This window comes from Tenrec ecaudatus, chromosome 14, assembly GCF_050624435.1.
Source record: "Tenrec ecaudatus isolate mTenEca1 chromosome 14, mTenEca1.hap1, whole genome shotgun sequence".
In the NCBI taxonomy this organism is placed as follows: Eukaryota; Metazoa; Chordata; class Mammalia; order Afrosoricida; family Tenrecidae; genus Tenrec; species Tenrec ecaudatus.
This window is the reverse complement of record NC_134543.1, coordinates 33,428,672-33,451,883: the sequence shown is the minus strand read 5'-3', so window position 1 is coordinate 33,451,883 and position 23,212 is coordinate 33,428,672. Positions and strand designations below refer to the sequence as shown.

Here is a 23,212-nt window from a genome sequence, read left to right as displayed (position 1 = left end):
ACGAGTAGTCAAAGATGTTTATGCTGTCATAACTTAATATTGAAATACAGTGGAATGCAATGACCTTTGTCTATAAGGCTGATAGTGATTCACTAAGAATAGTTTCTGTTTAGTGTACACTGTGAAGAAACCCTATACACACAAAGCAGCGTAGTCGAATGCTCATTAAACACAATGCTGTGATAGGTTTGGGTTCTTCGTTGGCTTGAAAATATTGAAGTGTCCACTTCGAACATTATAAAGAAAAAAGAGTTAGATAAATAGTTGTGTATAGAATTCCTCATAGCAGCTCAGACCTGGTTCTGTGAGGTAGGAAAAATGTTAAAGTGTGTGTGTGTATTTAGTAGTGTGCAAGGAGCCCTAGTAGGTTACACAGTGGGCTGCTAATCGCAAGCTCAGCAATTCTAAAGCCCCATCCCACCATCTGCTCCACCAGAGAAAGAGAAGGCTGTACAATCTCAAACCAGGGCAGGTCTGCCTCATCCTATTAGAGTTGCTATGTATTGGAATCCACTCGATAGCAGTGAGCTTGGTTTTGTTTGGATTAGTGTACAATTCTGGATAAGGAATCAATACCCTTCCATTGTAATATTAACTTATAATTAGTACTCTGCTAAGCCAGCTTTAGCCTGTACCTCAATTTCCTCATCTGTTACAAAAAAAAAAAAAAGCAAGCAACCAGGATAACCCCATCTGGGTTGGCTTCAGAGCCCTGGGGGTACCTGGCCGAGTGCTCGGCTATAACTGAAAGGGCAGCGGTCAGAACCCACAACCACTTGACAGGAGAGAGATGGGCTGTCAGCCTACCTGAAGATTTCCAACCTTGGAAGGCCTGAGGGGCAGTTCTGTTCTGTCCTACAGGGTCACTGTGAGTTGGAATTCATAGTAGTGGGTTGGGTTTGCATTTGGGGACTACCTCATATGTATCAATACACTTAGCAAGTAAAACTGACTTATCAATTTTAGATTCATAATATAAATGAAGACACTGACACCTTTTAGTCATTTATAAGGAAGTTTTCCTTTTCAGATGTCACTGTGTGTTCTTCATTTAGGCGAGTCTCTTGAAAATATATGTAAAATTGTGTCTGAATGCAGTTTTCTGGGTGAGGGTGGTTGTCTTTTATCCAGTTGGCTAAAAATTAATTAGGAACCACTAAAGAAAATAAATAGTCCTTAAACTCTATCTTTTGGGAATTTTCTTTTTGAAGTATGGCTTCAGAACATCAATTACTTGGTTTGAAACCACGTTTCCACCCACCTGCATTCGCTTGACTATTGGGATTATGGAAACTATCAGCAAGGACATGGCACTTTTCTCTAAGTGAAGTTGTACCTAATACTTTTGTTTTTATTGGTTGCTTTTGGCTGTCACAAAGTAGAGTAGAACTCTAAAATGTGTTTGCAGAGGGAAATTAATTCAGAACTGAGCCTCATTCATTAGATTCTTGCTATTCTTTGGCCTCTCAGAAAATGTTATCTGCTTCTTTATTAAGACAAAATGCTTGCGTGCTCATAGTTGGTATCATTGTTGGCTAACGTGGAACCTGAGCAAAAGCAAGGAAACTTGTGAGAGCCGCACTCCACAGGACAACCTTGTTTTTCAGGGCCTCGTAAGTTGTTGACCTTTAATGGGGTGCAGCTTACCTCCTTTCTCCTCTTGTTAGTGGGGAGTGTTCTGAGTTCCTTCTCTGATAGCTTATTACGCCTTGCACAGGTTCGGGCTTTAACAGATAAAATTGATTTTATAATTAAGGTTAGTAATGAAATAAAGTATTTCAGATATTTTTGTAAAGTGATTTGAATTTTTAAGTGTTTTTTACCTTAAATAATCATCCAGTGCGTTTAAGTTTTGTGAGATGTATGATGGGGCACTTAAATTTTGTGGAAATACAGAATTAAAAACATGTGTTTGTGTGTGTACCTATATATATTCACTCACATTTGGTACTTTAAGTTTTATTTCTTTAAAATATACTTATTTATATGTATATACTTATTTGTTGCATACTTGTAATAATTTTCTTTCTTTAACATTTAATTCACTACTAACCTATTTGAGGTACTGAAATACTTTTTATTTAAAACACACATTTTTATTGCCACTATTCTCCAGTTTACTTCTGTCTTTCCTACAATAAGCCTTACCACTGAAAACAATTTTTGAACAGTTTCATCTATCTAAATTTTTATTAATTCATGCAATAGCAATTGAAGTATCACAAGAAGCTAGGTATAGTGGTACTTTACAACCAGAAGGGAACTCATTGCACATGAATCCTTTACTGTATAATTGACATTTTTAAATGGTGTATTTGTTTCTATACATTTATGCTCCCAACTCTGCGAATTTTGAGATATGTATTTATTTTCTTTAGGATTTGTATGGTTTGCTTTAAATGGGGTGCAGCCTTACCACCTTGGCAAATTTTGTTCTTTTGTACATCCCAGTCTCCCTGAAAATGTACCAGTCCCGTTAGTAAGTCTCTTGTTTTATTCACAGGGTAAAATGAACTGATAGACTCTTGTTTGGATGTCTCCAAATAAAAATAAATCATGGAAGTAATTGAGTATAAAATTCATAGAGCTTTTTTTAAGGGCCCAGGTTGGCACAATGATTAAGTTTTTGGCTGTTAACAGAAGAGCTGTCGGTTCAAATCCCACCCCCACCCCCACCCCCTAACCCCCATGGCTCCAGGGTGGGGGTATGGCAGTGGGTGCGGGGAGTAATGTGGAGCTGATGTCAAAGGAGTGCAAGAAGAAAGGAAATATTTTTTAAATGGTTGTGGGCAGTGATTGTAGAACACTGCTCGATATGACTGATCTCTTGAATGATATGATGTCTGGATTATGTCCTAATAAAATGATTTGGGGGAGAAAATCCCCCAAGTTTAACCCCCAAGTGAGTATATTCCCTCATGTCTCTGGGTTCTGTGAACTGCCGCAGTGCCCCACAGAACTCAAAAAACCTCCAGGAGATGTCTCACGCAGTGCCGTCCAAAGTCCGAAGGGGGCAGGGGTAAGCAGTGCTGAGCCGCAGGATGCACTCCACCGCTGCTTCGCAGTGAAATCTTTTATAGGCAGCAGGCTGGCATTGCCGGGAGAACGAGCCACAGGATCTTCCCCCGCTGCCTTACCAGAACCGTGTAGGAAGGTCATTGGGTGGGAGTTACATGGTTCAGTCAGAATTCACCCGAATATAATCATCTGTGCTTCACCCCCGGACTATATCTCACTGATGCGCGTGTGACCTGGTGCCTCTAGGAAAGTGTTTCCAGTTAGTCATTGGCTTCCTATGACTCAATCAGCTCGGCTTTTTACTTTTTCCTCTCAGCTGTAGGATAGAATTCCTTACATCATTGTAAGTAAGAGTAACGAAGATAACTAGCACACCAAGAGTGTGGTCCGGTTCACACCCTCTACTGCGGTCAGTCAGTGTCATCCCAGTCCTGTTTGTTAGCACATGATGCCGCCCTCCGCACTGGGACCACAGCCACAGGCAACTTGGTATCTAGCACATCAGGCATCATGGCTGGAAGGAAGGACCATACTGTTGAATGTAGCTCATCTGCCATATGGGTTGCTCTGAGATGGGGTCGATTCGATGGCAGGGGTTTCTGGTGTGGTGCCTTGAGCACTCAGCAAATGTTTAAACTTAATTGAAAGACTGCATCACTACTCCAAAAAATAAAAAAGGAAAATTATCTAACGATTCTTCATAAACTTGCTATGATTGTAGCTTCAGTGCTTTGACATATCCTTAATGTTGATGAGGAAATAATTAGAAAGTCAAGCCAGTTATAATGGGGGGGGCAGGATTACTAAAAGTGGGGAGAATAGAAAAAAATTGAATTTATGTTCTTGGAAGTATATGTTATCTGTCTTTTAGTTAATGTTTTTAAAATCACTTGTGGGCTTATTTTTTCCTCCTTTACCTATCACACGAACACAAATGGTTCTACTTAATGACTATGGAAAGAGTGCTAAATTTTCACTGTTTCCATTTCATGCCGCTACTTAAGCTATTGCATGTCAGTCTCACCATCTTTTAAGCAAATTCAAAATGCCAAGTTTTCAAAGAGTTTGAAAAGTATTTTCCCCTCCCTCTGTAAAGAGGCCAGGTGGCACAGTGGGCTAGCCAGTGCACTGCTTCCACAAGGTCAGCACTTGAAACCCATGAGCTACTCTGCTGTAGTGAGATGAAGCTGTGTCTGCTTCCGGAAAGATTCAGTCTCGGAAACCCTGTGGAGCAGTGCGACGCTCCTCCCAGGTCACTGAGGGTCAAATCAACTCAACCGCAGCGGGTTTGGGGATCTGCACACTTGATATGTCTAGGTGTATGGCTTTAGAGCTGCTTTATTTTCAGAATGGAAACAACAAAACTGAAATCCAGAGTATTTTACTAAATAAAGTATTAACAAGAATCTCTCTTTTTAGAGATTACCTCGATATGAATTTATATACTTGAAAAATGCCTTTCTCACACAAAGTTAAAGGATTCCAAAAATACTTACTACAATTAACTTTCAAGTTTCACCAAGTACATCTATAACTTATGACTATATATTTACAGCAAATTATTTTAAACCACATACGATGAAAATATATTTTCCCCATGATTATTCATATTACTTAATCTAATCCCAAATAGATACAATCTGTAAATTGCACATTCCCAGCATAGTTTTAGAATGTAACTTCATGTTAACTCATTTGACCATAGCTTGTAGCATAGTGTTTCAGTTCAAAGTGTGTCTAGCCAATGTTCCGTAAGTTGCTATAGTAACAGAAAATTATTTTAAATATAGGTTTCTCTCTGCATAGATGTTACAATGGCAGTGGCTGTAGGCAATAATCATAATTCCATTTTAATAATTGTTCAGTGATGCCTAACCTTTCATCTTGCTGGGTTTCTAAGACTTTTATTGAAGTAAGTAATGTCATAAGCAATTTTTGGCAAATAGCAAAATAGAAGTCATTTTCAAATAGCAATTAAGTAAGTGGTATTTTTTAAAAGAAGAAAAGACATTTTCACTTAAAAAAAACAACAAAAAAAGAGAGGATAATGTCATTTATCTTTTTGTCCCAGAACTGTGAGCTAATTTTTGAAAAAAATGTTTTTGCATTTCACAAAAGAGAAGCTATGTTTAATTAATGAATCAACATTCCAAGATTTAAAAATCCACTTTGTTTATCATTAGGGAAAATCATATTAAACCATAATAAAATATAATTTCAAACGTACCAACTTGACAAAATGTAATATCCTTAATTTTATAAATTATGCAAACTAAAGAACTGAATACAACCTCTTTCAACAGCAACAGTTATTTAACATATAATGTTGAATATTCGTACTCACTAGAACCTAGTCATAGGGAGCTCTGGTGCCATACTGATTACACATTGTGCCTCCAACTTCAGGGTCAGCGTTGGAAACCAGCAGCCACTTCTTAGGAGCAAGATGAGGGAGGCCTTCTGCTCCTGTAAAGAGGGACAGTCTTCTAACCCCTCCCCCCACCCCCCAGCAGTTCTCCCCTGACCCGGAAGGCTTGCTGTGACCCCGAAATGACGATGTGGCCGTTACAGAGAGGTGGAGGACTTAATCGTTTTACTCCGCTCTAGATAACACCCCAACCTCTTCAACATGTGTTTGAGTAAATAGGTACAAGAATGTTCATAAGCAGCAGTATTCAAACTTGAACTATTTACCAAATAAAAAGCAACAAACTAGAAGCAAAGTAAATGTCTCACGACAATATTTGCAAATTGTGGAATGTTCACGCAATCACACATTGAAAAGGAATAATTTACAGACAAATGCATCAATCTGGATGGTGAATACAAAGCATACAGCATACTAAGTGGAATACTGTGCCAATTTTTAATAAAGCAAAAGTAAATACAATATATTTTAGGATTAAATTCGTGCACAATAAAAGTTACATAAAAATAATTAAAATACTCCGAGTAGTTGAAGGCATTAATGAGTATTAGACTCTAGAAGCACATAAGTAGATTCTAAGTTTCTTTTACTACACTGTTGTGGTTTTTAAAATCATTTTATTGGGGGCTCGTACAACTCTGATCACAATCCATACATCCATCCGTTGTGTTAAGCCTATTTGTTGTTGTCATCATTCTTAAAACGTTTGCTTTCTATTTGAGCCCTTGGTTTCAGCTCCTCATCCGTCCATGAACCATTGATAATTTATAAATTTTTATTTTGTCATGTCATTTTTCTTCTTTTAAATAATTTTACTGTGGGCTCATACAACTCTTACCACAATCCATCCATCTATCCATTGTGTCAAGCACATTTGTACATTTGTTGCCTACATCATTCTCAGAACATTTGCTTTCTACTTGAGCCCTTGGTATTAGCGCCTCATTTTCCATTCCCTCCACGCGCCCCCTTCATGAGCCCTTGATAGTTTATAATTATTATTTTGTCATGTTTTACACTGTCCGATGTCTCCCTACATCCACTTTTCTGTTGTCTGTCCTCCAGGGAGGGGGTTATATGTAGATCCTTGTGATCGGTTCCCCCTTTGTATCCCACCTTCTCTCCACCCTCCCTATATTGTTACTCTCACCACTGATCAGGGTGCTGTGTAGCAGTGATGAAACATACAACTTTCCTCTACTTCTTAAATACTTCCTCCACCCTACTATCATGATCCCAATTCTACCTTACAAATCAAGTTAGATCAGAGGATGTACACTGGTACAGATAGGGACTGACTGGTGCAGTTACAGGTCTCCTCCCTGAGATCCTTCTGTAAGGGGATGTCCAGTTGCCTACAGATGGGCTTTGGGTCCCCACTCTGCACGCCTCCTCATTCACAATGATACGATTTTTTGTTCTTTGATGCCTGATACCTCATCCCTTCCACACCTCGTGATCACACAGGCTGGTGTGCTTCTTACATGATAGCTTTGTTGCTTCTAAGCTAGATGGCAGCTTGTTTATATTCAAGCCTTTAAGACCCCAGGTGCTATATCTTTTCTTAGCTGGGCACCATCAGCTTTTTTCACCACATTTGCTTATGCACCCGCTTTGTCTTCAGCGATCGTGTCAGGAAGGTGAGCATCATGGAATGCCAGTTTAGTAGAACAAAATGTTCTTGCATTGAGGGAGTCCTTGAGTGGAGGCCACTGTGGGCTAATTTTACTAAAAATTACTACCATGAAGTCGTCAGAAGGAAGATGATCATATTGTCTCTTATTGCTGTCATTATTCTTAGTATTCAGTGATCATGTACTGTGTTTTTCATATTCTTTCAGAATAACTTAAGTATTTTTCATGTTTCAGATTCTCTATACTTTATGTCTGGATAAATTTTATTCTGTTTTGGTTGAAATCAAATATATGTAACTAGGAAACATATTGGAAGGCTTCTTTTTTTGAAGGTTTCTTAAGGAGGTTGGATTAACCTTTAAATTGAGAAATCATTTTACAGCGGTGGAATAGAAATCTTCAATGTTATTTCACAAAAGAAGTCTTGAATTGAGTTTTAGATTAGTGATTCATATTTCATGCCCTGGCAATTTTACTGCTGGCATCTAAGAAATACTAGCAGGCTACCAATCACTCCTCAAGTAGTTTGTATTTTTGCTTTGTTTCATCCTCATCCCAATGATGACCCTACCAGTTCATACTTTCTTTGTGACAATGGTGGCTGCAGCATCCTTTTAATGAGACCATGATTGTCAAGCACAGGCTAGTATGCAGTATGATTGTGGCAGCAAAAAGGACAGCCATACTTTCTGTCTCAGCGCTGTCCAATAATACAATTTTTCTGTCACAATGGAAATACCCTATATTTCGCTGGCCACATGGTGGCCACAAGCCAAGCCGTGGGTGAATACTAAGCACTTGCAATCTGGCTAGTGCATCATTCTAAGGAGCTGTATTTTTAATTTAATTTTAGCCATCACCTATGGCTCGTGACTACCATGTTGGAGAGAGTACAGGTCTAGGTGACTGGATTGAATCTGCATCAATTATTTCCACAGGTCATACATAGGTTACATAGGTTAACCTTTGCCTCACAAGTAACAGCCTTATCAAGTGAAAGATTTCCATGTGTTTGGGAAGAATGTGTCTGTACGGGTTCTGCCATTATTCATTTCTAGATCACGTGAAAACAGTTAGATCCTAATGGGTGGGGAAAAGTGCACTTTGCTGTAGAAATCTCAAGTCAGCTAGTATGGTTTTATAAAATTATATAATTCCACAAAGCCGATGTGATTTTCTCATGGTTTACGCTTGGTTTGGGTTTGTATTTTATCGACTTTTGGGGTTAAGTTTGAAAATTTGCCGTTTTGCTGATACTTGCTTCCTAAAGTTGAAGGAAGCAGTGCAGGAGCAGAGGGTTGGATGAAGTTAGGTGGCAGTAAAGTGCCTTACACTTAAGATGTATTCCAGACATCTTGAATTGACCTTTTACAAACTAGCTGTGCTTTCGCGTCAGGCCGATACACCGTGGCACGGGTAGTGTGAAACAAACATCTCTGCGCTACCACTGGGTGTTGAAAATGACGTAACGGAGCCCTCAGGACACAACCACCACCAGGATTTGTAGATCTTCAACTCCTTCATATAAAATGGCATCAAATTTGCATATAACTCTTACTTGGCCTCCTGAAGCAGACCCAAACCCTCCACCATCCAGATTTCAACTCAGTGACTGGGGCTTCCGAAACTGTTGGTCCTTACGGAAGCAGACAGCCTCATCTTTCTCCCACTGAGTGACTGGTGGGTTTCAACTGCAGCCCAAGGCTTACCCTGCAGGGCCCCTTGCACCTCCTCCTATACCTATATGCACACGTCCTTGGAAAGCCTCACTGGGGTATTTCTACCCACGAGTGCAGGCGCTGTGTAAATCCCATGGAGCCTTTGAGGGGCTGCTCTGACCACTGGTATTGCTCTCCTCCCCTTGGAGTGTTTCTGCCTGTTGGTTGATTCCAAAGATGTTTGATACCCCAGGATACGGAAGCTCACTACAGTGTTTGCCGCTTTTAATATCGTCAGGAAAGTAGAAACGAACGCCATATTCTTGGTAATAGCTTACTAACTACTGTACTTAATTAAAGAGGAAACTAGAGGGGACGTGGAACGAAATTACTGAGACTTTTAGGAAACGATGTAAAGCAGCATGACCTTAAAATAGGGGACTGAAGTTGCGAAGATTGTAATGCCAGATAATAGACCAGAAATGCTGTTTTTAAAGAGACTGGATTCTCTCTAAATAAGTGACACGTGCGTGTGCTCGCTGACCCTCTAGGTTAACAGCGCACACACGAAACCAATTGGGCTTAATTAGGCAAGTCCCCTTTACCTCTGAGGGTGGGAAATAGGGAACGACAGGCTCAGGTGCCTGTGACCTCTGACCTAGGCTCCTATCTGACCCACGTCTGTCTTGATGCAGCAGTGCAGGCCAGCGAGGAGGTGGTGTCATTTCGCCGCGAACGCAGCACATTTAGGCGCCAGGCCGTACGGCGCCGGCACAATGCAGGGAGTAACCCTACCCCTCCTACATTGCTCATCGGATCCCCCCTAAGGTATGGCATTTTAAAATTCCACCAAGTTTAGCATGCATGCAACGGACCTAACCTGTCTGTCCATCCCAAGAGAGCATTTCAGTAGCTCTGCTGTTCTTTCTGTCTTGCCGTTTCCCTATTTTGCCTTTTAAGATCTTTCAGACTCTGCATGTGACCATGAGCTACTGCATTTTGCATGCCTCAGTGTTGCACTCTTTAAACGAAATGATCAGATCGGCAGAGCCGATTTTTCAGTCGCAAAATTACTCTGTCAGGCAGTTAGAGAAATGTAAGTCAGCCTTTCCTTTGCTTTCTGCTCCTAATGAGTAATACTAGGGCGGCATCCTTCCCGAACACGTTGAGAATGTTCAGTAGGGACATACCAGGAGTTGTGAGCATGCTGAGGAATACAGCTAGCTTGATCTCAGCGTGATTCGGCAGTTTGAGGAGCTACTTTACTGTATTCAATGTTATCTGCTTTATGTGTCATACAAATCGATGTCCTTTACCCTCGTCAGGTCCCAGTAAGCTGTGGAACTACAATACTTCACTCACGTCCAACAGTCAGATATGCATAAACACACATACATACAGATATATTGAATTCTCAGCCTTTAGTGTACAGAACAAAAAATAGTTTTATTTTCAATATTCCTCATTAAGAAAACACCCTTTTATAACTGGGAATGGTTTTTTGATTAAACTTTCAGATGTTCATTTGTAACAAATGAATTAGAAACAAATGCCTTGAATTAGAAATTAAAAATTTATTCAAAAGACCTGTGCTTTATTTTAAGAATTTAAATGTGAATGTAAGTACTTGACATGTACTTAATGAAATACTGTACGTGGTGTACCATATTTTTACCCTTATCCAAATTATTTTTACTACCACATTTTAATTAGAAGCTCAGAAGTCAGTACATTTGATGAAATAGCTGTCCTAAGCATGCATGGCAGGATGGAAGAAAGAAACCTAAACCGATGTTAAAATCTCGTTCTTCACAGTAGTAAACTCTTACCTACTTAGACTGTTTCATTGACACGCTCATGGGTTCTCAAACCTGATTGTTCAGGATTTTGTGTTCCAATCAAGAATTTCACGGTTTGTGGGCCATGTTTCCAATTAGCCCTGCAGTAATGCACAACTCTGTAAAGAAGAGTAGTCTGGATTAGTTTGAACTATTTAAAATGTAAAATGAGGAAGGCAGCCAGTGAAAGCTGCAGATTAGAAACCTTTCTTGGGCAACTTTGTGTCCTGTGAGCCTTCCTCTTCTGCTTCCTGCCTCTTCTGCTCAGCTTCCTTTTCTTTCTGCTGGTGAATTCGAGACATGAACCGACAATGCAGAGAGCGCTCACCATTTCATCTTTTTCTGTTTAAAAATTTAAAGTTTTTTTAACCACTTTTGCCTCTTGAAAAATACATATTACTATATTACTGTTGACCTCATCTTTGTTTTCCTACTCACCCCATGTTGGTGTTTCTGAAACTTAAAAAAAAAAAAAAATCATCTCTTTCCAGTCTTTAAAATCTTTTCGTACTTTACCACAAATGAAACAGCTGGACCCCACTGTAAACAAGTGTAGACAGATTTGTTTTCTCTCTGCTTGGCAGAATATTACAGGACTGCTGGTAGGCTCAGCCACTCACCTAGGGTTTCCCCACTTTCCCAGCTTCTTAAATATATCACCATTCAGATGAGTCTAGTGTGACCTTTGTTTGTGAAGAGTCCAAATTAAATATTTTGGAAAAGTCATTTTCCAGTACTTAGAATGCAGTTTCTGTGGAGGCCCCCGGGATTCCCAGGTCAGAGATCGCATAGAGTTTTAAATGAGCTGGCCTCATTATGGCATAAAGTAAGATAGAATTAATTAGCCATGAAGAATCAGGAGAGACATCAGTTTTTTAAAGTCATCTTTTATCGTTACAATAATAATCAACTAAAGTATAGTGATATATTTCTCAGTGTGTTACTGAATAATCCCACTGTTAAACATTAGATGGCACAGTCATGCAAATTTTGAAAAATTAATTTGCCAAAACAAGTGGAAGTAATCTGTGACTACTTTAATTGTAATTACTTACCTAAATCCAGGTAGAATTTAACTAATTTTAAACTTTAACGACTGACTGACACAGTCTAGAAAGCCCTGAAGCTCTTGTACATTTTTTTAACTAGACATTCTCAAGGATTGGGAACATCGGGCACTTCATAGAGAATTGACGTGTACTTGATAATGTTTGTTAGAATATCCTGCTTCAGTATTATTTTTCCAACGCACTTTTTTCCTGTTAATTTAGTCTGACCACTACGTTTTGTAGGTTTTGCTAATTTTTCCCAGTTACTAGTAGTAAAACCAAAGATGAACACTTAGAAGTTTTATGCTACTGATAGTCAGAATTGTAGTTCTAAGGTTACCTGGATTCATCTTCCTACATGGGTTATCTTTAGTGAATTTTGGTGAAGGGGGAAAAAGTTTTAGTGTCTTCTTAAATTGATTTTTAAAATGTCAGCTTGAAGTCAATATGATAAGAAGGGCCGTAGTGACAAGTGAGTCCTTGATCGCAAACCCTGGGGAGTTGTGCGGTGCTCCAGAACAACCCCCATCTTCGCTGCTTGTGTGCTGTGTGCAAGAGACGCTCACGGCTTGCTCTTCGGATGTGGAGCTGATTAAGAATACTGCAGCCAGGCTCTTCTAGAGATCGTGTTTGAATAAGGCAGACTGTTCAAATCCCAAACCGGTAGAACAGGTAGATGCAAGAAAGACCAAGCTTAGCTACTTTCTGTTGTTTAAATTGGAAATACTAACGACTAAGATTGCTAGTCAACAATACTATTTATAACGGAATTTAGACCTAAATTTTCCCTCTTTTTGTGATGTTAAAAAGTAGTTACCTTTTTTTTCCTCCCCCAAACCAATAATTTGGCATATGATTGATTGATTTTGTAAAAAAGATTAATCCATACTAATTATCTGTTTAAGGTAAAATGCATCCTCCTAACACATTCTGTTTAACTAATTCATGGGCTTTTGTTGTTGAATGAGAATATATGATTTTTTTCTCTGCCTGGTAGAACTCTTGTGCTTTCTGAGGAAGACTCAGGTTTTATTGGCCGGTGCAGTTGAGCCTGCCTCGAAATCTCTCGGTGGAGGCTTGCATTCTGCTATGACTAGGGTTCGGTGGAGCTTCCAGGCCGAGACAGACTGAAAACTCACTGCCTGTCCATCGCCGTCTAAATCAGCCAGTGAAGACCTGGTGGGTCACAACCACCGGACCCACTGAGCGCAGATCACCACAAATCGGGCTCTGGCCCGTCGACACGTAACAACACTTTGGGACTAGTTTTAGTTTACTGTTCAAAATTTTACATTTACAACTACATAGACTTAGGCTACTTTCCTTATTCTGGAGTCGATTATAATCCATTGCCAACTTTGCAAACCTTTTTGTATACTTGGATATACATTGTGCATCTGTCTTTCAGATTAATCTATTTTTGAAATATGCTCACCTTAAAATATATCTCATTGCCAGAGTTCACTTTTATTTATGCTTTTACATGAAAACATTGATAGGAAAAAATATTGAGTTAATACATGCTCTCATGCTTTATAAAATTCTGCAGCTCACTGAATTTGAAGGGCCATTGTACCTGAACTACTTAAACATTTTTTCCTTTTTTGTGAAGTTGATTCATTGTGCTAGAGTTTGTGGATGCGTTCATACAGCTTCCAGGGAGGAGTAACAGTCTTCCCTGTGTGTGTGGAAGACACACATGTCAGATTATATTACGTCACTGGATCTAAGTCTATTGGACAAAGGCTCTAGTCCACAGAAATTATTATATATTTTGAATAGCTATGGCTTAAAAAAAATGCCAGGAAGGATTGGCAAGTCAACATTCTGCTAATATACTTCATTCGTTGCCGGCATCTTTTAGCTCTAGTAAGCATAAATACTTTTCAGTGGTCTACCAGGACTCTGAAAAATCGATATTCCAGGCAGCACTGTTTCATAGGAGTCTCTGTGATGGTGGAAGTGTTCTGTAATCTGCACTGTTCATTGTCACTAGTGACTAGTTACTGCGCCCTGTGGTAGCTACTCACTGCTACTCAATACAGTAGCACTTGAAGTATGGTTAATATGGGCACGAAACTAGAATTTTAATTAATTTAAATAGACATATATGACTACTGGATTAGTGCAGTTCCAGAATGTATTCTGTTGCTATAACCATGGGCTTAGTCAATATATAAAGTATTTCTACCTAACCTTTTATTTCATGGTTATTTCAAATTCTAGTTTTCTTCTGTCTACAGCACATGAACTATTCTTGTATCATCATCAGATAAACTATTGTACTGAATTGAGACGATTCAAGAGGATTTGAAACTCATGAAAAATGATGAAAGTAACTCAAAAAGGCCATCCTAGCCATCTCTCTTTTCTTGTGTGTGTGTGTGTGTGTGTGTGTGTGTGTGTGTGTGTGTTTTGAGGCATCTTGTACTGTGAGCAACAAGTCTCAGACTTGTTCAAAATAAACTGAAGTGGACAGTGTCATGTAGAGAGTGACAGATAGTAACTATATTCTAAATGCTTTAATGAGTTGCATGAGTTTATATTTGGAGAAGTCATATACTCAGAACATGGAAATTTGTAGCATTTCAAAATACATGAATATGAACATATCTAAGTTTCCTAACTTTAGATAATTCATTAATTTAAAATAAATATATCTACTGTAAAATGAGTATCTAACATTGTCTTTAAAATTAAAGAATTTCCTTGGTAAACCACTGATTGGCAATTTTTAAAAGGTTTCCTAATATGATTGATTCTTGCTAATGAGATTATATTAACAGTTGAAAAAAGAACTACCATTTGATAAAAAAGCATAATTGTTAGCCAGTATCTTGTACAGAAAGCCTGTTGCCTTACTTGACAATATGTAGACTTTTCATATATTGCATGTTTTATTGATTCTATTTCTACCATATTTGCATTTCATTTGGTCCAGTTAGTGTTTCTGGTTCTTACTCTCTTTCACTAGTTTGTAATTTTTCTTTGAGTTAGAATTTGAATCTTGGTTGTATTTTATAAAGTTTATTTGCTTTCCAAGTACATAGAAACTTTATTATTATTGTTAACTTGGGGTGCCAGAATGTTTGAAAGAACAACTTTAGAATTCTACTACAAGACTGTAGAGAAAAGTGCATACTTTAGGTAAGAATTAGAGTTTGTGTCTTGGGGAATCAGCTGTCACACACATGCATGAAATGCCGTGGAATGTGCTCGTGATTCCTCTCTGCTGCTTCCTTTTACCTTCCTTACATTGAGGCCGGGGAAAGTTGCATACTGACCGATTAAACAAGTAAGCATGAAATGATTATTGTGTTCATTCTGCGAGTCAGATTTCTAAGGGCCAGGATTATTTAATCTCTGTATTTCACAAAGCTTGTTGGCTCTTCCTTAGGATACATTAAAATTTGAAATCGGTTTTCTGTATTGAAGTCATTCTAGGTACTGTTTTCTCTTTTCTTCCCTGTAATGTCTCCCCAATCCGTGTTTTTTCCTAGCCTTCAAGATGGTCACCAAGGCCAGCAGTCCACAGCCCAGGTCAAAGTCCAGTCCCGCCCCCCTTCCCAGGCTGCAGTGCTCAGTGCTAGTGCCTGCTTGCTGGTGAGAAATGGGAGTGTCCACTTAGAAGCATCACATGACGATGCATCTGCTGTTGGAGGCAGCAGTGTGCACGATGAACTTGGTATGCAGGCCTTATGTAATCTTGGTGATACAAAACTTTAATGCCGCAAATAGTGGGTAGCAATTGCAAGATTTTCTTCAGGTTGCTTTGTAATAAGACTTTCTTAAAGAATTTGCCCTGTGTACAAGGAAAATTTGCCTTTTGCCTTTTTTTTCCTGTTTCTCTGGGCTCTCAGCCTTCACTGTCATTTGAATGTGCCTTAATTAATATGTGCCTAAAAATAGTATTGTTCATGCTTTAGTGTTTGGCAAATCTGTTATTCCCAGGTGAAGAAATGTTGATTTTTTAAAAAAATTGTTTTCAGTAAACTTTAATTTCTTTATCAATGTGTTCTAAGAAAGGGAAACATTTTCTAGTGCTCTGTGATTTGGGTTTCTTTTAGTATTCTATATGCCATAATCAGTGTATAAGATTTAGTACAATTCTAAATGTAAGATCTGAGGGGACATTAGGGTTTACTTTATAAAGCTTATATTTCCTGTTAATACACTTACATATATATATATATATATAGAGAGAGAGAGAGAGAGAGAGAGCTGACTTCTAAATCCTCACATTAGGGTTTACTTTATAAAGCTTATATTTCCTGTTAATACACATATATATATATATATATATATATATATAGCTGACTTCTAAATCCTCACAGGGGAGGTATAGTTTAAGATCTCATTGAACATTATCTTACATAATTTGTTTCTCCTTTGTATATTCAACTTTCTTGTGCTTGGAAAGCAGGTTAAGAATGATTTGAGTATTTATAAGGAGGAAGAAAGTCTTGTTAAAAATAGGTATTTGACTACATTGCATGCCATTACAATTTTGTATTATCCATGTTACACTTGCCCCTTATTAATAAAGATGGTAATTCAGTTAATGCTTTAGATTGAAAGATATGTGACAACAAGCATCCAAATGAGGTATAATAAAAATTTCATATGCTGTTCATTTGGGGGCCCTGGTGGTGCAGTGGTTATATGGTTGGCTGCTAACTGAAAGGTGGGCACATCAAACTCACTGGGAGAAAGATGTGGCAATCTGTTTCTATAAATAGTTACAGCCTTGGAAAAGCCTTGGAGTTCTATTCAGCCCCGTAACTTTATGATGAGTCAGAATCTATTAACAGCTAGAGATGTTTTTTTTTCAGGGCGGGTGGAGACTTTGTCATTGAATCTCTTAGAGTTAAAAAATGAGGAGCTGATACCAAGGGCTCAAGCAGGAAGCAAATGTTTTTAGAAGGATGATGGCAACAAATGTACAAATGTGCTTGACCCAATGGATGGATGGATGGTGAGAAGAGTTGTACGGGCCCCCAGTAAAATGATTTTTTTAAAGGTATTGATGCGTATTGACGAAAAGAAGAATCTTTAGCAAATGTTACATTAAAGTGATTGAAATATTTATAATACTACATGGTGATTTCTTTTAGAAAGACCACAGGCAATAAAACATTTAAATCTCAAATTTAGACGATTTTCCTCTTGAATTTGTAATCAGAAACCAGTCTGTAAAGAGGGTGCTTTGAGAGTAAGATAACTGTCATTTTCGTAACGGGGCTTTGATTTAAAACGGATACTTCACTTCCAGGTGTGGTCAGGCAAGTAGTCATGCCCTCGTCTTTCTCTCGATGACCCAGTGTTCCTCCTCTGAATGCAGACTGAGAATCCTCGTTGTTCGTTCACTGCTGCATGGCAGTAGATTAAGATAAACTTCAGTTTGATCTATTTTTGATTCCTGTTTGTCAGACCCAGCATAAAATGAAATAGGTGATTTTCTTTTATAAAAATAGCTACTGTGCTCACCTGCTAGGTGACATTTAATTGTCAAGTTCCATCCTGAGGGTTAGGATTAGGGTTTAAAAAAAAAGTTCCATCCTGAAGCCACGTACAGATTGTCGCAAATAATGTATATGTGTACTGTCTTGTCAGGTATGACGAAAAACATGCCCCTGCTGATTGGTAGGGATTTTAGCATCTGCTGGTGGTTATTTAAGATAGTAATTTTTTATATTAATTGTCCTCTCATAGCTAGGCACAAAACAGTCGATGGGATTCGAAAACTGATTCATGCTATATCCATTCCCTAGAATATACAGCACACGGTCTGTGCTTAATGCTCTGAGTGAGTCAGCAAAGCATTAGGAGGCTCACTCCAGGACTCTTTCTTGCTGGATGCTCACTGGAAGGGCAGCAATTCAAACCCCCAAGCTGCTCTGCAGGAGAAAGAGTCACAGCCTCAGAAAGCCTCAGCAACAGCTCTGCTCTATCCCGGAGGGTTGCTATGATTTGGAATCAACTCAATAGCAGTGGGTTTGGCAGAGGAATTAAACCGATTTTGCTAGAGAGGGAATTTGGATACTGTGTATGTTAAATATGTTAACGTTAGTTCCTCACTATGCAGAACTTGCAACCAATAACTTCTTTCCATATCTAAGTTTTCCAATTAAGCATTTTTAACTGCACAGAATATATTTATATCCTCCCATAGAGACAGGTAGACATACAGAGTTGTATTTGCCTTTGAATTGGCAAAAGCTCTGTAGGCATAACCTTCTTGGATTAAAGGAACTTTGGGTCAGATACTGTTTAATTTCAAGCCTAGACTCTGGTTTTTGTATCTTTACTCACTGTTCAAAGCGAGAGAACAACATTTCCTATATTTAAACTTGGGAATACTTAATTTTATGTTGTATTTTAACTAATGCTTCAAGGTCACCAGGTAATATTAGCTACAGTAGAAACATTTATTAAAGACACTACTATAAAGATTTTATCAGTAGTTTATTCGGCAGAAGATAATTTTGTTATTTTTCTTTCATCATTTTATTCGGGCTTGTACAACTCTTATCACAATCCATGCATACATCCATTGTGCCAAGCACATTTGTATATTTGTTGCCCTCATCATTCTCAAAACATTTGCTCTCCACTTAAGCTCCTGGCATTAGCAACTCATTTTCCCCTCCCTCCCCCCTTCCTAATGAACCCTTGATAATTTATAAATTATTATTTTGTTATATCTTACACTTCCAACGTCTCCCTTCACCCACTTTTCTGTTGTCTGTCCCCAGGGAGGAGGTTATATTTAGATCCTTGCAATCATTTCTCCCTTTGTCCCCCACCCTCCAGATATTGCCACTCTCACCACTGGTCCTGAAGGGATCATCCACCCTGGATTCCCTGTATTTCCAGTTTTTACCAGTGTACATCCTCTGGTCTACCCAGTTTTGTAAGGCAGATTTGGGATCATGATAATAGGGGACCGGGGGAGGGAAGGAAGCATTTAGGAACTAGAGGAAAGTTGTATGTTTTATCATTGCTATACTGCATCCTGATTGACTTGTCTCCTCTCCGGATAATTTAGTTTTGATCATGTTCAGCAGGCATAATTGCTAAATCATAATTAATTTTAAACACTGAATTAAAAGTGGTATGATTTCAAATCTAGTTGAAAAGATTGATTGTTTCTTATTTTTTATAGACTTAATTTCCTTGTGAACTTATTATTAAATCTTTAAATGATGTGAGTTTTGAAGTTAACATCTTTAAAAAGGGATTTTTTTCAAATATGGTAATTTCTAAAACCCTTTCATATATAACATGTTATTTTATAAAGATCAAATCCTAAAGGTTAGTTTCCTTCTGTGTCAGTTTTCTTCATGAACTTGTTTATTTGCACATAATGCTTTTCTGAATTAAACTGCTTATACTAAGTAAAGCAAGCTGTGGCTTCATGCCTAATGAGTCACATGAGAGGCTGTAAATCCACGGGCCCTTAAAGTTCTGTTCTCGGTCGAATAAGCCCATTCAACAAAACTTGGCAATCACTTCTCAGTTTTTATGTTAATCTCGGCTTCCTTTGTAAATTCAGACTGTTAATTCCATGCAGTGATGAAATGTGCCACGATAATTTATAAGCTCTTAATATGTGGCACCGCATCAGTTAGCATCAGATGGAATAGGAAACCATGTAGGTGTTGTGTTTGAAATTAGTTTTTGGTCAGTCGTGAGTGTATATATGTAAACTATATAATTATGATTTAATTTTTATTTGAGCCCGGAGGGAAACTACTCTTAGAGGCAGTAAACTAAAAGACAAGGGACTTTTGGGTTTTTGAAAATGTAAATAAGTATGTGAGTATCATAGGTAGACTTCCTCTGATAATTTAAGACGTTCTTAATTTTGTTGCATTAGAGGCTTAAAAAGTGATAAAGATTTTTGTTAGATTCCCTCATTACTGTAAAGGAATTGACAAAGAAGATATTCTTTGAGGTAATCCTCTTTACTACAGAATTAACTTGAAAATGTGCTTAGAGTAATGCTAAACTCGACATAAAGACTTTAAGGAAAGCTGGCAGCCTGTTTAATAAAGCAGTTTATAGCAGCTATGTATTATTAGCAAATGTCATTTGTAGGTTTTATTATTAAACAAATGTGATTTAGAGACTTTTTGTGTGTTGTTTTAAACAGGAAAGACTCAGAAAACTTAAAATACTTTTGATGATTTTTCTAGAGTTAGTCTTGGGGTTTAAAAGAGGTACTCTGCAGGGACCTTTGGAGCCAGGGTAGGGCTGGCCTGCTCACCTTTCCTTTTTCCTGCTGAGCTGAGCTATCCCCAGGGCCTCGGGGGCTGAGCTAGATAGGTGGCCCGACTGGACATCGATGCCTTTGGCTCGTTTGTTCTGGCCCCGTGACCCCTGAGAAAATAAAGAGCATCAGACTTTAAAAAAAAGGGGGGTACTCTGCGTTGTGTACTACTCTGTAGCATTTGGGGCTGTTTCATTCCATTCTTGTTGATCTAGATACAGTCAGAGAACTACAGGTTCAGGCCCCTATGTGATGGTGTGTTCTTTATATTCATGTAAACAAAAAATTACATCTTTTTCATGGACTGGGATCTTATCCTTTGCTGTTTTTTCTATTTATTTGTGAGTACAAAAATACTTTCCGGGCTCTTCTTTGTTTACTTTTTTGTTGTTGGTAGGGGGTGACACTGAATGCATATATTAAATACAATATTATGTTTTGCTGAAAGAATAAATAAAAATGCTTACTTATATCTACAAGGAAGGGAAGGTAAAAAGGATGGTAGGAAACAGTCTGCTTAAACTTAAAAAAATGAAATTAGAGTATGCTTTTCCTTCTAACAGTGATAGAAGCTTGAGAACATTTAGAGATACTGGGAAATATGAAAATTAGCGTTGGCTTTCACGTCGTCACATGGTATTTTAAACGCTTTGCTGTGGGCTCGCTCCTGCCTTTTGGAATGCTGACATGCATGTGCTTTTCTTGAGCGGGATTGGGGTCACGGTGTGTGACTTTTGTGCTACCACGTGAATTATATAGCTTGTTCTTGACATATAACCGATCTGAACATTTACTTCTGTTATCAAGTGTTCTTGGGTTTTGCCTTTGCTTTTGTTTTGAGAGGCTATACTCATAGGTTCCCAAACTTATTTGACCAGCCACCCTCTTTTCAGAATAAAAGTGCTCAGTATCCCCTTGGCAATGAGAAACGTTTGTACGCTAGCCCATAATCTAGGATACTGTGTGGGTATCTGCTTTCACACACCCCCACCCCACCCCCAACCACTGGATGGGTCCAGTGCCTCCCCCCCACCTCCCCTCCCGGGGGTGGGAGAGCCCACTTTGAAGAACACTGTGTGGTCCTTCTCTCTTCCGCTCCAGCGTCCTGGTTCCTTGGAAAGTGTCTTAGCATCTATCTTACCTGCCCTTGCTTACTCGTCCCCTGGTTGAATCTCTTATATCTGAAAAGAGAGAGACTTGAGGTAAGTTCTACATTGAACCTATCTCATTGATATAACAAAGATGACCTATGTCCACATGGAATTATGTCTTAAAATGAAATGAAATATGATCTACTTGAAAGGCAGTACAGTATCATGGACTCCGGAACCAGACTTCTGGCTTCAAATCCAAGCTCTATCACTTACTGTGTGACCTTGAGCAAGTTATTTTCTCTCTGCCTCATTGTCCTCATATATATAATGGGATAGTAATAATTCCTGCTTCATAGCATTGTGGTAAAAGTTATGAAAACATGAATATAGCAATGCTATTTATTTTATAATTATTACTGCTATTATTACCCTTCATTAATTAAAAATGTTAATTTTTGGCCTTCAAGATATTTCCATCGTAACAATATGCTAAACAGATTTTACATAAACCTTTCTGTTGAGCTTTATTGATTTCTTCAAAATAACCATGTAGGAATGGAATTAGTAGGCAAGGCGAATGAACATTATTGAGGCTTTTGATGTAATATTAATTGCTTTATAAAAACCTTGTTCCAGTGTTCACTTATCCTGTAGGGATTCTTGGTGTCTGAATGTTAAAAGTGAATATTAAATGTAGACAATTTATTTTATTCCACTCATCCACTAGGTCAGTGGTTCTCAATCTTCCTAATGCTATGACCCTTTAATACAGTTCCTCATAAAATTATTTTTGTTACTACTTCATAACTAATTTTTTTACAGTTGTTGTCTGATGGTCTCTTAGGCGATCCCTGTGAAAGGCTTGTTTGACTCCCAAAGGGGTCATGACCCACAGGTTGAGAACCACTACACTATGTAGTTTTCAGAAGTTTATCGTCATTCCTGAGGAAAGACTACTAGAATATTATTTCTGAAATTTTATTTAAGACAGCAGGGGCTGGTTTCGAGATACCGTGTTGCTTGGCATTCTGTGTTGTAAAGAATTTATGGAAGCATCTGGCTAGCTTTTTTGCTTTCAAGCATTAGACAACCTGAAGATTGTAAATTAAGGTTGGATAATGCATATATTAGAAGGTGAGGGGGCTTTAAAACAGAATATTTAGAAGGCCCCTCATGTAAGGTAGCTTTTAGTGTTGGTTAGATACTTACAGAGTAAAACAGAATAATAGTTGGCGCTGGCTGGTGGGTTGGCCCTGCTACCTTCTACGTGTGACTTCTCTACCTGGCCCAGAATGACTGCTCCACTTGTTGACATTTCCTAGCAAAAAGAAAAGGGAGTCATATTGAAGAAGGAAAAGGGACAGACAGCTAGTTGCATCATTCCGACTGTGTGACCTGAAGCACGAGCCTGCGCTCTCTTTCCCTCCCGTTGTCTACAGGTAGTCACACAGGCTGGGGGTGGTCTGCCTCGTTGGGTTGCATATGCTCAATTAAAAGGCAGTGGGAGGGGCTGTTTTGTACAAGACTAGAGGGGAGTCGTTGTTGTAGTAGACCATCAGTGATGTACTAGCAAACATGGGTGTTCAGAAAAAGAGAAAGGGAAGGGACCTGCAATTATGGGCAAAAGCTTAACCTTGTATGTAATTTTAAAACTACAAATTAAGAACTAAGATTGAGATTTTCTCATCGATTGGAAGGTTAATGAGGTCTAGAAAAAGAGCAGTTTAGAGTTAGAAACCAAAATGCCCATGTCTTTTGGTCCAGAAATTTTACATGAATAATGCTTTCAAGGATTATCATGCTATAGAACTGGTTTTCTCTTTAACACTGAATAATGTTTTAGTGTACCTAGTTATCACACTTATCTGCGTCCCTTATCTGAATAATGCTGCAGTGAACATTGGTGGACTAGTCTTAGTTTGCAGGCCTATTTCCAGTCGTGTGAGTATATACCTAGAGTTACTGGGCCTCAATTCTATAGGTAACTTCGTGAAGAGCCAAAATTCCTATGGTGGTGGCACCATCTTTAGTATTTCCATCAGCAAAGGATGAGGGTTTCGTTTTCTTCCCCATATTTACCAACACTTGTTATTTTTCAAAAACTTTTTATTATAAACTGGGTGAGGTTATACCAAAAAATTCAGTTTTCCACATAACAGTACCATCGCACGTACCACTTCTGGCCTGTGCTTCCGGTTGCCATGCGTTTTCCTTGCCTAA

General features: G+C 38.5%; 1 protein-coding gene across 7 annotated transcripts in view; it reads left to right on the top strand.

Moving 5' to 3' along the window:
- The window catches only part of PCNX1 (pecanex 1), a 182,609-nt gene that overhangs the window by 70,462 nt on the left and 88,935 nt on the right, over positions 1 to 23,212 (top strand). For 2 of the 7 annotated variants that reach the window (XM_075531995.1, XM_075531993.1), the window contains exons 7-8: positions 9,435 to 9,567; positions 15,127 to 15,311. The exons of 2 other annotated variants lie outside the window; for them this stretch is intronic. In XM_075531995.1, the coding sequence (XP_075388110.1) occupies positions 9,435 to 9,567; positions 15,127 to 15,311 (318 nt within the window). The remainder of the gene's footprint in view (positions 1 to 9,434; positions 9,568 to 15,126; positions 15,312 to 23,212) is intronic. 3 more of the 7 variants (XM_075531997.1, XM_075531996.1, XM_075531994.1) reach the window with 2 other exon arrangements.